Source organism: Bombus affinis, chromosome 14, assembly GCF_024516045.1.
Source record: "Bombus affinis isolate iyBomAffi1 chromosome 14, iyBomAffi1.2, whole genome shotgun sequence".
In the NCBI taxonomy this organism is placed as follows: domain Eukaryota; kingdom Metazoa; phylum Arthropoda; class Insecta; order Hymenoptera; family Apidae; genus Bombus; species Bombus affinis.
Window position 1 is genome coordinate 4,665,213 of NC_066357.1, and position 16,090 is coordinate 4,681,302.

The following is a 16,090-nucleotide window of genomic DNA, read 5'->3' on the forward strand; positions in this document are numbered from 1 at the left end:
GCAACGAGGTGATTGGCCCGCGATCACCTGCGCATGCGCGACCCGCGCTATTTTGAATCCATCCCCTGTTATCTCGCCGCGTTCTTCCGTGCACGGCCTCTCTCACCGAGTATTTCCCAACGAGACCGTCTGCCGAATAACACTCCTACTAATCAGCACGCCGTATTTAATTAATAAGGTAATACGAAGAATGTTATTAATGTCGAATAATCGTGTAGCCTTTGTAAATTTCTAAGTTATTGATCATAGACACGAAGACCATATTTTTGTTGACTTTTTAGCTACGAAAAAATATTTTAACGTGACACGACATTTGAAGATAAGTGATAAAACCACAGTGTTTTACAAGAATGGATTATTGTCTTATTCAACGACTATTTAACTTAATTGGTATTAGACTGTATATATATGTTGCTATTGGATATTTAAAGGATATTAATAACACAATATATATATATATAAATTGTGTTATTAATATCTTTTAAATATCCAATAGCATCTAAAAGCATGTATTTCATTCCAAAATCAAATGAAAAGATTGTTTCAATATGAAATTTATCGATAGCAAATTGAATTTCAAAATTGTTCATAGAAAATGTGATTTATCATGATTTTCACTTGTGGCCTTCGTATCTCTCTTTAGAAACCTCTGTATTTATATAGCATGTATCAGGGGAAATACCACTGTGCTTTAGAGAATACTATAAATAAATGTGGATGACAAATTGTATATTAAATATTGTTCGTATAATTTGTAGTTAATAGCGAAATATATATATGTTTAAAGTTGCGTTAAAACAACGTGGGGAACTTTTTTACCATAGATATAGTATACCTAATTAGTAATTGTTGCATTTAAGATGACTTGGAAAGTGTATTAGAATAATAAAATTTCCCCTGAGACACCTTGTTATATAGTTACCTAACATCAGTGTGCATGAATTAGTGAATAGTCCGACGATACTACGAACAAGATACCCTTTTCTATTATTTACATATTACACCTTTACGAAATGAACTATATTTTCTCTTCATACACCATTGTAATTTCGCAAAACATAATAAACCTTGATCTCAAAATAGAATGTCTTTCTTGATTAAACAAATACATTTATTATATAGTCTACGTTTATTATAATTATCCTATTATCCAGTGTACTATCTCTTACTTTCATTGATACACAGTTCGATGCTATTCAATTCTGATTCAATTCTAAAATTCAAAATCCATTCTATATCATAATCCTCTAATTAATATAATTTCCCACGCTACATATTACGCGTAAGTATACATTTCCGATTACTATTTACACACCTGAGCGAACCAGTAACCATCCCCATACCGTATGATCACCAACACCAACACCCATCACCCATCACCCAGTACCCACTGCTAAACGCCAAAATCCCACAACGACTCACTTTCCACCACACTGCACGTGTAAACCAATACAGAACCAGTAAACGAAACATCCGCGCGACTGTGCGCACCTGTAAGTCGCAACTGCGCCCACAATTCGCGTGCGGCAATCTCCCGTTTCGTCGTTTAGTCGGAAAACAGTATCACGCAATTACAAACTGTTCCAGCCTATGAAGTTCCCTACTGCGTACCAGCTAGGTCAGTTCAGTCGCCAAAGCGACTCGACGAAAGAAGAACGAACGTTTTAAAACTGGTGTTCGCGACTTTTTCTTTTTTTTTACGAGCGTTACAACAAGGAAAGTCATCACGACAGATCATCGATCGGGATACGAATCCCTACGAGAAAGGTTGGAAATCGACGACGAGGAAATCATCACCTTGGTAACCAACAGCAAAACATAAGTGCGGGTCGTTGGAAACGTGATACGTGGATTCGAGGAACGTAGCAAGGCGAATATCTCTTCTCTATATGGATTTTTCGGTCCGATTCGATTCACGTCTAGGAAGACGTTGATCTCTCGTAGTCGACATCGGTTTTTTTTTCTTCTGTCTGACATGACAGTTCTGGAGGAACTCGACTCGTGGCCTCAGGCATTCAGCAGCTGACGGCAACCAGGCGATCGTACATCCGGGGAAAAGCGTTCAACGCTTGGACAAAGATGGATACTGGCCTCTCCTGGATCCTCGCTTTTGCCTTGATCGCGCTCCTCGTATCGGAAGGTCAGTCCTTTTTATCAACAGAGTAGAATAATCTTTAGATATCTCAAATAACATTAGCGCGATGTTTGTAGTTAGCTAGGTAACATTGGTACATTCCTTGACTTACGTATCTTACAGCTTTTGATATTAGAAGTACCAAACCCTTTACGATAACAGGTTTTAGATATCTCAGAGAATATTAATGTGGTGTTCATAGATAGTTAAGTAGCGTCGGTAGATTCCTTGGTTTTGTCGCTTTTAACGCTAGAAATATCAAGAATAACAAATTTTACAATTTTTGTTCTTGCAATTCTTAAAACCTGATACTTTTAGTAACATTTATCTGGTATTCGTTACAGGCATTGATTATCAATTGTAGTGCTAACTCGTTGTCTTGTAACATCGAAACACACTCGTGACAAGGATTATCAGGCTGATTCAATAAAGACATATTGTACCTATCGTGTATTGAATGAAAATGTTAGCTTCAATTTCTCAGTAACGATTAATAGCTAGTAAGATTATATATGTAATGTTCCGCATTGTAATTATATATGTAATTCTACGCATCGTCTAGCGCATTGTTATAGCAGTGAATACACGTAAGACACTTAACTAGTTTCTAAATAAATTGTAAGTATAGGATTAGAAATTTATTTGTTGAAAAGGAACGAACCGTTTTATGTTAATTTATGTAGAGTTATATATTAGGTTTAGGATAATAGAATGTCTGATAAGAAACTAAAAGGTTGCATGAAAAGATGGGCGAGATAAAGTCGGTGTTCTTTATTATATCTCAAGATGAATAATCAAGGTCTAAAAACCAATGGAATAGCTCGTAAATGTGAATAATTTTCATGTTATTACGGTTCTCCTACTTTTAAAACATGTATGAGAAATTAAAAGAGACAAAGGTCAAAGGTAGAAGACCAATGCGCCTGAATGTGAAGTCAAATAACCAAAATCTCAAAGCGTGGGAGTTCCTGAAAAAGGAAAAACCAACAAACACTTCATGATTTTTAAAAAATTCCAAAACGACGATTAACGAGACAAATTTATTGTATAAACATTTACGAATTATTATATAAGACTCTCACAAGTCCATCGTTTGCAAATTTCTCAATTTCATTATGCAGTTAATTACATGATTACCGTTTTACTTCCCAATGAACAAATGACTTGCGTCCATAATTTTATTCATCGCAAACAAACGATATAAATAATCCCAAGATAAATTTTAATAACCAATTGTGAAATTTGAAAATAAATTGCCGAATTGAACAGCTCTGCTACTAGATATATAATATATATACTTCAGCGAATCATCTAATATTTGTAGAATTAACAATAATTTTCTATTTTATTTCGACTTTGACGCATTAGGCTGGGCCATCGATTGCTTCAAGTGCGTGTCGATCGACGGCGACAACAAGCCCTGTGACGATCCGTTTCACAACAACGGGAGTCTGGCCTTCCTGGAGTCGCCATGCTTAGGAGGTCGCAAAGGGCGCGATGGTCTTTTCCCCGCGACTGCGTGCATCAAAATAGCGGGAATATATGGTAAAACTTTCCTCTTTTTGTAATCACGAGTGGCCCTTAACCCCTTTCAGCGCTGTCTGTTCAACGAATACACTGTGCCTGCGGGTACAGTACCGTCTGTTCACGAAGGTTTCACCAGCGGAGAAGTTAATATATCGCTCGAAACAATCACCAGATTTATTCTGAATAATCTCGTGAAATTTCCCTATGTATGTTTCCAGATTAAAACGTTTGAAAAATGTTAAAGAAGAACCGTACCTCGGTGGAGATAATTGTAAAAAATATATCGTTGGAGAAAATTGGTAGATTCATTTTAAATAATTTCAGAACAATAATACAGACTATGTTTGCAGATTCTGGCCTTTCGAAAATGATAGAAAACAATTAGCTTCGTGTAGGTAATCTTTAAATCTTGATTCGAATAGAAATTAAATCTTCGTTAGAGTAATTTTGAGATAATTAAAAAATATAATTTTGGTGGTTGTGTCACCGCCGTTGTAATTATTTCCCGGCTTCATTGGAAACTACTGTAATGTTACATTAAAACGCAGACATCGATACTTTTTCGCATCTCATACAAATAATTTTCATTAAAAAGACGTGGTGAGAATAATTCGTATCTAAAATTGTGTCTGCATAAAGTTTCGAATTTTCTGCAACATCGAAGCGAAAAAATGTACCACGCGAACCTCAACTGCGACAAAACTTTCAACTTTTATATTTCCTCGGGTTTTCGGCGGGGCAACAGCAGGGGAGCGGATGAAAACTATGTTTCTAATTAACGTGTGATCAATTAGACGAATCCGGGGTCTCTTTGACGGTGAGAAGCTGCGCGCTGGACAGCGGAACTCTGACGACCGACTCCGAAATCATAAGAATGTCACATTGCGGAGGATTCTATTTCGACGACAAGTAAGTGAGATCGTGGAGAAACATAACTTGACTTCGTTTTTCTTTTTTTTTTTACTCGGCGCTAATTGCAAGAGTTACCATGTCTGAAATTGACCCCTATTATAATTGCTACGAGCTCTGACACGATTGCGGATGAGAAAAAAAAAAAAATAAAAACTAGGTGATTACGACTGTATACGTTAATTTTAATCAATACGTACTTTGCTTCACGGAACGCGTTCGATAAAACAAATTGCATTTATACGTTGCAATTATTTATATTGACATAGTTTTTTCTCGATATTCCAGAAAAATTCCAATCAGATTTTTCTTTTTAATTTTGCCATGGTAACTCTCGATGTTTCTTCTTTCTCTGGCAGTGAATTTTAGTTGCTTCTAAATCAGTTTGTCAAAATGCAGGAAAATAAAAATGCGATCACATTTGCATCAGCAATGTTACTTAGATGATTAATGCGACACGTGTTGATCAACAGCAATTAAAATGTTAGGATGTTTAAGACAGAGTATTTAAATTGGCTATAGTTGTTTAATTATATCTGCAGCAATAAGGAGACAGCTTTAATATTTGAATTATATTTGAATATTGAATTATATTATTATTCTATATTAGTAGAATATTAGAAAGTGACTTGATTTTAGGTTGGCCCTTGTTGATTTATTTAAATTACTAGAAAGTGGAGCTATCTCCTTTAATTGCTATGATACATAAACTATATATTATTGGTGAAAGTCGATAATAAAACCATACGTGTGATAAAATAATATGCAAAATACTGATCGTAGATTATAATTTCCTAGATACGTTCGTGGATGCGTGCAGTCTTGCAACGATGCGGATGCCTGCAATGGATCCACACGGCGAGCAGTTGCGCTCGTGCTTTTAACTTTATCGATTTTCCTTGGACTAATTTGACGATGATGGTCAGCGTAAAATTCGCGTTAATTAAAATATAGATAATTATTGTATATATCAAACGAAAAACGATCACCTCTATATATAACGGACCAGTTCGAACGTAAATCAGTAACCTGACCAATTTAGCTGTGGACCAAAGACGTAAGAAAACGAAAATGATAACTCGTAAGTGATACAACGAAAGCTTTTTGGCTATCGTTCGTAAATTATTGCATTTATCCAATATATCAAACGAAAGTTATTATAATCAAAAAAAATTAAAGGTCCAAATAAATACATATGTTTGCGTTTCTTATGACGCTATAATTACGAAGGAAAAGTATATAGAATCACTATTTGATACTATTTCATAGTCTGCAGAATAAAAAGAGCAACAACTGCCATTTTACGTAAACATAACCGTTATTGTTTTATTAATATTCATGCGTAGAATATGTAATTTATGATCTAGTGATTGCTTGAAATTATAGTCGAACGTATATTCGTGAGATTATCGTTATTGCAGACTGTGTAGAAACACAATAAAACAGATTTTTAGTTATAAATCTGCGTATGATTTCTAACGTATCAAATCCCAAATTCGCTCGTAGCTAGCTCTAAGTAAATGTAATTGCAAACATCATCATAAATACTAATGTCACAGCTATAAGCTCATCGTAACAATGATTACATTTCTTTCTCCTTTTATGGCCACGAAAAAAAAACAAATTACTCGCTATTTTCGTGTCAGAGATACTTCATGAAACTCGCAAAAACTTTCAGGAGAGACGTTATAGTATATAAATCGAAGATTAAATGGTGAAATCACAACTACGATATGAATACACTATTCAAACCCTAAACGTAAATGTATCTTATAAAACGAAAAATACAAGACGACAAAGAAGATGACCATCTGTTTTCGCTCCGTACTTCACATTTTCTCTTCGCAGTTCAAACAAAACCAAGTTCACGGCATATAAATTTACAATAAATCATAAAGGTCCCTTTCGATTAAGAAGATACAAGAAGTCAAACAAAAGACATGAGAAGAATTGTTCCCTGAATCTATCCGAAATCGAACGAACGAAAGTTGAACTATTCGTGATGAGTACATGGAGCATGAAATTCGTTTGGACGTGAATCGCGACGGAGAAATCGAACGGTTCTGATAGAAGCTATGTAAACGAGACAAGATCCCGGGAACAATCTCAAACATGAAAAATCGTATGTCGAACGCGTCGCAAGAATTCGTCGAGTTCTTCTCGCGCGTCGCCTGCTGGATATGGGAGACCATCGAAAAGTTATTCGACATCATTCTCGATTTCTTGGCGAGGATAATCGAGCTGATACTAGCGGTGATGAACCTGATTTTTCAGGTGATCTGTTTCCTAAGGGATCTCTGTATCGAGGCCATGCAAACATTCGCCAACGTCTTTCGAGGGATCGTTAACGTCGTTAGCAATATCAGCTGCGAAGAGGTCGAGGATTTCGTCTCTGCTTGCATCGTTGTTCTGCTTTGGATCGTCGCATTTAAACTCGTGCGGAATTTATTGCAAGTAGGAATCTTACATATTCGTGGAATCCCTTTCGTTTATCATATTCCACTGATAATACGTTTCTTAAATTCATTTTGAAGAAGGTTTAACATTGCTACAATCGGCGAATTTTTATGTTTCGATATCGCACTCGTTTGAACAAAGAAAATGATTCCTTTAACGTCCTAAGAACAAGTGGACGATCACGTACATTAATTGCCTAGAAATTTTTTTACAAAAACAAGATTTAGGTAAAGAAAGCAGGAAGATTTTTTGTTAGATGTTTTTCTGGATAAAATGTACGCAATGTCAACAATTTTTCTACGCGAACAGGTCAAGTAACTTGCTTTGATTTTTAGAAGGAAGAAATACAACGGGGCTTTAGAACGTTAAGCACGTTTGACGAAATACCGAGATACGTTCGTTCCGGTGTATAATGGAAGACTGTGGCACAAAAACCAGGTAATCACAACATTTACGAATTTTAATCGTAGTTTCAGTTATCATATGTAAAATTGAAAATTCACTGTATGATATCCAAAGTCTTAATATTATCTGGTTTTTGACCTGACAGTTTTATTACTTGTCATACGGCACTTAAAATAATTGAAACATTTAATAATAGCTCTTTAAATATTTCAAAACTTTAATTACAATTTTATTAAATCTTGCGAAATGAAGAATCAAAGTATCGTTATATCAAATACATGATATTTCCTTCGTAATAGAACGAAATATTCAAATTATTGAAATTATTCAAATAGAAGATTCCCTAACTATTTTGAGCGCCATATACTTATGATTATAATTAATATTCACATACCTGTCGGCGATACATTGTCTTCTTTATGCCCTCTATATCTATTAAATATCCTCTTTTTCATTTCCACTGCCATTTGCTCCTTTCCGAATTTTCGTTCTGAATACGTATCAATAAAAAGTTTACACGTTCACACATCCACACGACCACACACGCACGCGTAACTAATATACTAACCGATAATCTGGACAAATCAAAAGTTCGAAGGACGATCCATTCCGTACAACGGAATCTCCTACACTAATCAAAACTATTGTTGATTCACACGATAGTTCCAATGTCATACGTATCTCCCAGAACTCTCGAATAGCTGCGTTTCTTAAACCACGACACACGAGTTTGAACATAAACGACAATAATAAAGTAGAGAGGCTCGGGCTAGGAGTTTGTCCGGCGCAGAGGAGGACAGGGAAAAGGATAAACCGACGTAACAGCAAGCGACCTCGAATTGATCCTAAACAGGAATTCAATGATTAGAAAACAGAAGGTAAAGATTTAAAGAGGAAGAAAAATTAAATATATTAGGTTTAATGTAAAGAGACCATGCATTAATAATGTAACATTTTTTTATGTTAGGAGTATTGAAAAATATAAAAACTAATTTAATGTTAACAAATGAAATTGTTAATAATCCTTTTGTCTCACAGATTTAAAAGAGAGATGATCACGCATCTAATACGCGCAATGTATAAAATCTGTACCAAGAAAATTGTAGAAAATAAAATATATTTTCTTATAAATATTATTTCTTATATTTATCGTTGTATCGTACAATTTCCGTTTGTTTGTAAAAATTGTTACAGAATCCTGACAGACACGTAAGTGCCAGAATAAAAACATTCTCTATTTACAAAACTGTTTTGTACAAAATAACAACGTGTAAAGTTGTATATCGATTGCAAAATTATACTTTGTAATTTGTATTCTATTATGTACATAATTAAATATTAATCTTTAACGATTATTATCAATTTGTAAAAGAGAGACGTAGAAAGCTTTCCCCTGTAGAACACATTCTATATATCTCATTTCGTATTATAGAAAAAATATAGTCATGTCTCCTCTTTCACACATTGATAGATAAAGTCTCATAAGTTTATCATTTGTTCGATAACCGCAATTTGATTATAAATAATTTTACCGAAATTCGCTTCTGTAACGAAATTAGATAATACTTTGCTTACGTCAATTTATCCTAATTCGGTTTTACGATATTTGTAGCAGTACTAAGTTTTCTCAGTCATTTACAATGGTAATAACCAGTTTATGTTCGGGCCAAGAAAATGTCTTTGGAAGTTGAATCTGAAATATATATTAAATATAAATTGTCATAAAGAGCTAGTGTTAAATTAGTTTGCTATATCGATACTATTAATTACCTGATTTGGTGAATTTAGAATTTGAAACTCTTGAGCCATCTTTTCACTCAAATCTTCTGGAAGCAAAACTTGTAACCATGGTCCCTGAACTACATATGGTTTTTCCCTGGACACTAAAGTGCCCGTAACTGAAGGAGCAACTATCGTTATTGCTGTATGAGATAATATTGATTTAAACGTGAAATGCCTTCCGTGCATGACACGACCCCTATAAAAACACATTTATGTTTAACATTCATTCAATAATAAGATTAGCTAAATAATGTTACAAGGATATTTACTTTATCGCTAATGATAACAATGATCCGGCTTCAAGATTAAATGTCAAATGAAGACCTGGTAAAACTTTGATAAAACTTTCGTTTGGTAAATTTGTATCTTGCTCACAAGGAGACAATCTTTCTGATTTAATAATTGGTTTTATATCTTCATCTTCTTCGTCTGATTCGCTTTTTGTCTCTCTATATTTCTCTGTACTTTTATCACTGTTTACTTGGACCCACCTAAGAAATATAAGTTAATATAATATACATTCTACATATTAAGCAGATCTTTTACTAATAAATACAAGATACTTACCAACATTTTGCAGATACACCACTTAAATTAGAACCCTCCTTTTCTATGCCAGTTTCTATTTTCTCTGCTATAGAGGGATCATCTTCCATAACAGAGTATGTCCTTCTCATCTCAGTTACCAACCATGGTCCACAACCACGACTAGACTTTAGTAAATTTACAAGGCCTAAACCATTCCAATGCTGTGCAGCTTGTAGCTCTTCAGAAGTAACTCCTACAATTTGAACAAATGAAACCTGTAACATTGTACATGAACCATTAAAAATATTTTATTTTAAATTTTCATGTATTTGAAAAACAAACCAAATTAACTGAACAATTTTACTCAAAAGTAATTTCAAATAATAAACTTACATCACCATGTGGCGTAGATATGGATGTTGGTAACTGTGGATCCCTGCCCATTAGAATTTGTGTGATGCGTCCATTGCCATTGTCTAAAGGTGCATGCCATGAAACATGGTCTCCAGGTAACAACATGTTGCCAGAATTAAAAACATATTTTGCTAACTGTTGCATCACATTTGCTGGCCAAGTGGGAGGAGTCATCTCGTTCCTTTCCCTGACTAATCTAAATGTTAGCTCAAATCCAAAGCCACTTGGACGACCTGGACCACTTTTTGGATGTATCCGCCCATCTCCATGCAGATCTGATAAACCAAAACTTTAACAAAAAAGAGAACATTTCTTACTCCAACATCAATAAACATTATTTATAGAATTTTATATATTATAGAAAAAGAAAAGATAATTAAAATAAGATTTAAACTGAGAAATGACAATAGGATTTTCAAGGATTTTTGGCAGGACCAAAATAACTCTAAACTTAATCTCAAGACATATATTAAATTTAGTGAATGGTGGAACGTATTTAGATAGTAGGCAAACGGAAAAGAGAAGACGTGCGGATCTATTTCCGACGCGTCGCGCTTCAAATGACTTTATCTTCCTGTACCCTATACTTTCTATATATAGAAAAAGAGAGAACTATTGGAACAGCTGCTCCAGACTGAAGAAGGAAGGGTCACCCATACAAAATGAAAAAAAAAAGAATGGGCGCCCTTTCGCAGTAGACCATTCGTCATTCGGCGCTTAGTTTTTAATGAGGAATTCCTAAAACGAGCATTCATTTATCTTTCGACAACGCGAGTTATATATCTGTCTGTAAAAGTCATATTTCGGTAGTTTTAACTCAATACAAAATTTAAGTTTCTAATAAATAGATATTTCGGATAGATCTCTAATATGAAAACATAATACAAGATATTCTTTAAATTTCTATAGTGTCGTATGCAATAGGAGACAGTAAAAGCTGAAGTTAGTAGATTGTAACCAGTCCAAAATGCTCGTGCCTAGCTTTAATGTACCAGAACGGTAAATGTAATCCACGAATGACAGAAATGGGTGACACATACACGTGTCATCGAGAATGTGTCGGAAAAATAACATGAACCCACATCAAACAGAGGCACACTCCTACTATTCAACAACGTGCCACTAACGAATACCCGACTTCCCGTTTTTTTCTAACACTTCGATTCTTCCTTTTTTACCAGCCCACTGGAAAAAAATGTGACCTGTCTCTTTTGAATGAACGATGCGCCGCAGTGTCACTTTAACGATCGCGTGCGCAGCGGAAGAAATCGTTGACAGATCATCATAAAAATTTTATACTTCAGACTTACTCAAAATATAACCAATAAATGCAAACTGCAGATTTTCATGCAAACTCATATTTTTGAGAATATAATTAAAAGAAATAAAACCGTGGTAGAAAATTGTTTTGCTTATATTATAGAAAGCACTATACTTTGGGTATTTTACATATTTTTTGTGCAACTTCTCAATTTTCAATCTACTATAAGTGCATAAAAATCCGTAGTCTAGTAATAATTTATAATTTATCTTTTTATGCTTTTAAAATATAATGATATTCTTCTGCTTGTTGATTACTTGTATTAAATTACATGTTTATTGAAAAGTGTATTTTGGGTGAATGGATAAGCGTTTCGAAATAATATGTAGAATGGTGAAACTCACCTAATATAGTGCCAATGTGGTGGTATTCCCAATTCCGAGCAGCCAGAATTTTCGTACATGCTTATGTAGTCCAGAGGATCCGGACCCCCCAACCTAGGTAAAGGTGCACAGAAAATCTCAGTTATTTCGTTTTACATCCGGTTAAACGTACGTACGGCTAAGGGTGGCTAAATATAAATCGTCTTCCCTTCTTGTGCAAGAGTTCCATACCCAAACTCGATAGGAACCACCTTTCTGATAAAGCACTTTAAGATTTTATATCGATCGAAAAATTCAAAGATTCGCGATAAAATAAATAAACCCGATTGAATGTAAAATATAACAATATTATTTAACAAATGATAATTTTATATCGTAGAATATTACACGTATAATCTTGCAAATAAATAAGAAGTAAAGACTACTTTCTAATACTTACTGTTGTAGTAATTTGTTTCTGGAAATATTAAATATTTATGTCATTTTTTTCATTTGTATTATTCCAACCAATTATGCAATTCTAATACAAATTTATGAAGAGAAACTATTGTAATATAGCATCTAAGTACTAAAAGTAAATAATATTTAAGAATGAGTACAAAAATAAAGCAATAATTTTTAATACATTTGCATTATAGCCCACGAGAAACGCGTCGTAAATTAATTCCAGTATATTTTTAATATACTATACTATAAAGAACTGAACTACAATACCTAATATATTATAAATGCAAATAATAACACCGCAAAGCATTTCTTCTCCCGTTCTGTCATAAACATTGAGCATGAAATTTAAACCTTCCACGTTAGTACCGCTAGAAAACCACTTTTTATTGGCAGATTAAATCGAAGAATTCTTACCAGTATTTTACAACTGCAGTGACAGTGAGCGGATTGCTTTGGTCCGGATAGATCTCTTTACAAAGATTGTGCAAAGCATCAAGGCCTAGAGCTCGTGCTGTCGGTGCCTGGATCGGTTGTCCCGGTGGAAAACTTCGGCAAAATTCTTCTCTTTCACGCATATTTCCGTACATATACACAGATTTCCAACTACGAAATGTACTGCTTCGAAAATATTATGAATACGCGACACACGATCACTTTGTTTATTGTGGTGCAACCACTGTGTGCACCTTCCACCGAGCACGAAACATACGTCTCTGATTCCTGACAAAACTAAAGAATTTATTCTTTCAGAGCGGACGACCAAATGATTCCAAAATCACTGTGCGTCTTTAAAAGTCACTATAGGAAACAGGGGAAAACACTTTTTCATTAGTCGACGTATTTGAAACGTGTTTCTATTGGTTCATTCCGATCGAGACGTAACAACCTCAATCCAATAGAATAATTCTCGTACACAATTATATATGCTATCCAACACGAGTTATACGATTAAAGGTGTACTTTATCGGTGTGTTCTGGTAAACTTTGAACAGAAGTGCATTTAAACATGTCAAACTCGGCAAGATGAGGTTACGATATTCGGTTTTATTTTTACTTTGTCTCTTGTGGGATTTACGAATATGTTCGGGAACCATGTCAGTAAATAATACCACGGACTTCCAGCAAGAGTACAGACCCGAAGGTCCATTGGTAATGTGCAAATTTCTGTGAGTATTTACTGAACACTCGGCGGCCGTTATTTATTTGCTAATAAAGAATTAATTCTATTTCGCTAAATTTCTTATTTGTATGGCACGAATATATGTTTTTCAGGCCAAAAGAATTTATAGAATGTGAAGAGCCGATTGATCATAAAGGTAATAAAACTGCCAAAGATGAAACTGGATTTGGTTGTGTAAAGGTAATATTGCATACACATACAATATAGAGCTATTATACATATCAATGGCTTAGTAGACGTTTTCTTTCTAGTTTGGAGGTTCCAAGTATGAGGATGTTGAAAAAACTAAAGTGTCATGTACTGTATTACCTTATATTGAATGTTATGGACCCAGGACATTTAATCGGGAAGGAGTTCCTTGTATAAAATATAGTGATCATTATTTTACTACTACTTTACTATATAGTATTCTGTTAGGTTTCTTGGGTATGGATCGGTTTTGTTTAGGACAAACTGGTACTGCTGTTGGCAAATTATTGACATTGGGAGGAGTGGGTGTATGGTGGGTTTTTGATGTAATTCTGTTAGTCACAGGTTCTTTACAACCTGAAGATGGCAGTAATTGGAATCCTTACGTATAACATACCAAACAGAAGAAACAAATTCCAAATCTGTAAAATAAAATCAAGTGTTTTGTATGCTATCCTTTTTAAATAAATATTCAATAATTTCGAATTTACGAAATTACGGAGATACTTTTTGTAAAAATGAATTTATATTTACTTGTATATATATCTTAATGTGTAAATAAATATTCCTGTTAGAAAAGTTGCTTTTAAATATCTATGGTTCCTATCCCATTTTTTTTATTAGAAGCATTGACTTGGAGAGAATTTGACAATTATTTAAAAAAAGTGCTTGGTTACAAATATACATGTATAAATATGTTTCTACACTTATCTATTATAAATCATAATCATCTGGGTGATACAGTTCACTAAGTAATCTGTAAACATATGATGGTGCATTTCCACCTCTGAAAAAGATAAAAATATATTATTACATAATTAACTTACACATAAAAAATTAAAACTTTTAACATTGTTGTCCTTACGAGTTTGAAATAAATAATGTAACTAATTCTGGGGGCACATAATCAAAAACTGGATTATACACATGAATTCTTTCTAACAAAGATGCATTTGCACCATTAATTACACCTTGCAATGGTGAATCATGTTTGTTAAAACCATCTTGTTCATGAGAGTAAAGATAGAGTGGCGAGAGTTTATACAGCGGTAGTAAAACCATTACTGGGACAGAATAATGTTTTGCAGCTTGAGCAACTGTATGTGAACCTGAAATAGCTCTCAATCCTCCATTTGCCATGACAGAATGTGTACCAATTATTACTTTATTCACTCGAGACATCATTGCAAAAATTGCTACATCTGATATTAAAGTAGTTTTGATTTTTGCCTTTGACAGATTTACTGCCATTTCATGACCCTATTAATGATCAAAATATGTTTAGTTAGATTTGTGCAAAATTTGTAATATAACACATACATACACTTAATGACGGCCCTCCTTCAGCTACTATAACTTCGAAAGCTCTTGTTTTAGCTGCTCTATTAAAAAATTCCTCCACTAATGTAGATTTACCAATTGTCATAATAATTTCGTTAGAATGAATGTGCTCAGAAGCTTGCTGTGTAATATTTTCTGCACTAAAAGAGAAATAAACAAAGTATAATACTGTATAAAACATAGTTCCTTGTAATTTCATTGTTCATTAGAACTAACCAGGTTTCTAACTCAACTTCAAATTCATTAATATGTTCTATGATAGCTGATTTTAAAGAAGGTATAGAAATGTTAAAATCAACTTCCTGATCACCTTCAGCAGTGAGAATTTTATGTAGAGATTCTTGTGTATCTGTTTCATCGGTATTATTTTTTAATTCAGAAGTATATTCTTCTCTAATTATTTGTAATATTCTACGGACCATATTTCCAATAGAGAATTCAAGGGGAATAGCTTCCACTAAATACTTTCCATTTTTTGTAATTATATTGATTAAATTCCTTTTAAAAAATAAAATATATACACATATATATATAAGTAATTTGATTGTATTGTATTCTTAACTTTTGTAGGATCATATATACCTAAGAAGACACACAAATAAAGCACTATAAAATAATAAAATCCTTTGTAATTTTAAGTCAAAAAGTTCAGTCGAAGTTAAATCTATTATTTTTAATAAAAATACTAACTATTAGTAACTGGGGTGCTAATCATATTAAACATTGACATCTCTTTATTTAGTGTTTCTTAGATTTACATAAAGTTATATTGAATAGAAAGAAATATAATTCCTACTTAGCAGTAGTCCATTCTGCATTATTTATGATATCTTTCAGAACCAAAATAGTAGCCACTACGATATTATATGTACCATTGACATCGCTGAAATACAAAATATGATAAAATTTCGCTCTACTCGAGGTTAGACTACTTTATTAAATCCTCACCCATAATGAATATCGTTTATTAAATTTAACACTCCTTCGTTAATATCCCCGTCTTCCGTGTTAACCATTTTAACTATTATTAGCTATTATTTAAATTTTTTTTCTCGTAAATATTATTCCTTTCTAGAAAAACAGTATAAAGGACTTGAACATTTTTTCTACCAATATCATTTAAATTATATAGA

General features: G+C 33.6%; 6 protein-coding genes and 1 long non-coding RNA gene across 7 annotated transcripts in view; 4 read left to right on the plus strand and 3 right to left on the minus strand.

Annotated features, from left to right (window-relative positions):
* The window catches only part of LOC126923880 (protein neuralized), a 121,276-nt gene extending 113,237 nt beyond the window's left edge, over positions 1 to 8,039 (minus strand). The window contains exon 1 of the mRNA XM_050737770.1: positions 7,827 to 8,039. Within this exon, the coding sequence (XP_050593727.1) occupies positions 7,827 to 7,899 (73 nt within the window). The 5' untranslated portion in view covers positions 7,900 to 8,039. The remainder of the gene's footprint in view (positions 1 to 7,826) is intronic.
* The window catches only part of LOC126923927 (uncharacterized), a 71,313-nt gene that overhangs the window by 49,449 nt on the left and 5,774 nt on the right, over positions 1 to 16,090 (plus strand). The window lies entirely within an intron of this gene.
* Positions 43 to 6,031, plus strand: LOC126923920 (uncharacterized). The gene is made up of 5 exons (XM_050737876.1): positions 43 to 178; positions 1,588 to 2,140; positions 3,503 to 3,679; positions 4,456 to 4,570; positions 5,369 to 6,031. Exons 2-5 carry the CDS (start codon positions 2,080 to 2,082, stop codon positions 5,481 to 5,483), a joined length of 468 nt encoding a protein of 155 aa, XP_050593833.1. The 5' UTR covers positions 43 to 178; positions 1,588 to 2,079; the 3' UTR covers positions 5,484 to 6,031.
* LOC126923923 (uncharacterized) lies at positions 6,177 to 8,501 on the plus strand. The gene is made up of 2 exons (XM_050737880.1): positions 6,177 to 7,024; positions 8,121 to 8,501. Exons 1-2 carry the CDS (start codon positions 6,683 to 6,685, stop codon positions 8,298 to 8,300), a joined length of 522 nt encoding a protein of 173 aa, XP_050593837.1. The 5' UTR covers positions 6,177 to 6,682; the 3' UTR covers positions 8,301 to 8,501.
* Positions 8,533 to 12,997, minus strand: LOC126923897 (suppressor of fused homolog). Its single transcript, XM_050737833.1, has 7 exons — positions 12,662 to 12,997; positions 11,822 to 11,914; positions 10,136 to 10,445; positions 9,782 to 10,017; positions 9,484 to 9,705; positions 9,203 to 9,410; positions 8,533 to 9,125 (listed from the first exon to the last, which is right to left on the minus strand). The coding sequence occupies exons 1-7, from the start codon at positions 12,832 to 12,834 to the stop codon at positions 9,060 to 9,062; spliced, it is 1,308 nt and encodes a 435-aa protein (XP_050593790.1). The 5' UTR covers positions 12,835 to 12,997; the 3' UTR covers positions 8,533 to 9,059.
* On the plus strand, positions 13,201 to 14,195 carry LOC126923915 (TM2 domain-containing protein CG11103). Its single transcript, XM_050737872.1, has 3 exons — positions 13,201 to 13,413; positions 13,520 to 13,607; positions 13,679 to 14,195. The coding sequence occupies exons 1-3, from the start codon at positions 13,271 to 13,273 to the stop codon at positions 14,006 to 14,008; spliced, it is 561 nt and encodes a 186-aa protein (XP_050593829.1). The 5' UTR covers positions 13,201 to 13,270; the 3' UTR covers positions 14,009 to 14,195.
* On the minus strand, positions 14,197 to 16,057 carry LOC126923901 (translation initiation factor eIF-2B subunit beta). Its single transcript, XM_050737840.1, has 6 exons — positions 15,906 to 16,057; positions 15,754 to 15,840; positions 15,174 to 15,455; positions 14,941 to 15,097; positions 14,482 to 14,876; positions 14,197 to 14,403 (listed from the first exon to the last, which is right to left on the minus strand). Exons 1-6 carry the CDS (start codon positions 15,971 to 15,973, stop codon positions 14,331 to 14,333), a joined length of 1,062 nt encoding a protein of 353 aa, XP_050593797.1. The 5' UTR covers positions 15,974 to 16,057; the 3' UTR covers positions 14,197 to 14,330.